The sequence below is a fragment of the Fukomys damarensis genome, unplaced genomic scaffold (assembly GCF_012274545.1).
Source record: "Fukomys damarensis isolate Sample0158 unplaced genomic scaffold, DMR_v1.0_HiC HiC_scaffold_37, whole genome shotgun sequence".
In the NCBI taxonomy this organism is placed as follows: Eukaryota; Metazoa; Chordata; class Mammalia; order Rodentia; family Bathyergidae; genus Fukomys; species Fukomys damarensis.
This window is the reverse complement of record NW_022900949.1, coordinates 1,761,422-1,762,500: the sequence shown is the minus strand read 5'-3', so window position 1 is coordinate 1,762,500 and position 1,079 is coordinate 1,761,422. Positions and strand designations below refer to the sequence as shown.

At 62.7% G+C, this 1,079-nt stretch overlaps 1 protein-coding gene across 1 annotated transcript in view; it reads left to right on the top strand.

Moving 5' to 3' along the window:
- The window catches only part of Iqcn (IQ motif containing N), a 7,881-nt gene extending 7,278 nt beyond the window's left edge, over positions 1–603 (top strand). Inside the window, exon 6 of the mRNA XM_010606533.2 lies at positions 3–603. Coding sequence (XP_010604835.1) covers positions 3–255 — 253 coding nt within the window. The 3' untranslated portion in view covers positions 256–603. The remainder of the gene's footprint in view (positions 1–2) is intronic.
- Positions 604–1,079: the final 476 nt, after the last annotated feature.

Here is a 1,079-nt window from a genome sequence, read left to right as displayed (position 1 = left end):
CCTCCCCGGGCTCCCCAGGAGCTGTGGGACGCAGCAGCCACCACCATCCAGTCGGCCTGGAAGGGCTTCAAGGTTCGCCGCCAGCTGAGGAAGCAGCAGTCGGCTGCCAGGATGCTGCAGGCCACCTGGCGGGGTCACTACACGCGGAGCTGCCTCACCCCTGAGGCACTCTTGGGGACAGGAAGCCCATGGGACAGCGCTCCTGGGGCCCCGCGACTCGGCACCAGGCTGTCCTTGCACTGGCCAGGCATCTAGGCCTCTGGCTGCCGCTGGGCCAGGTAATAAAGGCTCCCAGCCCCGGTCTGGCGTCCTGTGCTCTGCATGAATGGGGCGTCTGGGGCTGGGTGGGACGCACGGCCGTGCTGTCTGTACCCCCCCCTCCGTCTGTGTCTGTGGCCCCCACAGGACCCCAGGGTCCCCTGGAGATCCCGGCCTGTCCGCGTGGCATCCCGTGTGCCACTGTTTCCTTCCATGGCCAGCAGGTGGCGTCCGGTCACTTCCAGTGCACCCCAAAGCTCTCATCTGGCCTGGCATGGCGGCCTGGCACACCTGTGATCCTAGCTACTTAGGAAGCTGAGGCTTGAGGATTGTGAATTCAAGTCCAGCCTGGACAACTTACTTAGTGAGACGCTGTCTCAAAACTTAAGGGGCCGGGGATTTAGCTCAGTGGTTCCACCGCCTGCCTTGAAAGTGCAAAGACTCAAATTTGATCCCTGGTACCAACCCCCCACCCCCCAAAAAACTTCAAAAGGGCTGGTGATGTAATGCATGGGGAGCACTTGCTGAGCATGTGCGAGGCTCTGGGTGGCATAAAACAAAACCCAAAAACCTCACTTTTTGGGGCCTGGCCCAGAGTCGTTCCCACCCCATCCTGGTGGGGGTTCCTGGGCTCATCCCCGAAGTGTCCCAGGTCGAGGATGTGGGTCACACGGACGTGGGAAAGGAAGAAGGGCTGAGGGCTGGGGTCCCTAGAGTGGGCGAGTGGGTTTGGGGCACCCTGAGGGTGACACAGTGAGAGGAGCGTCGAGTGTCCGCGGGCTGGACTCAGAGGGCGGGGTGCTCAGAACCGTACCGGGCTC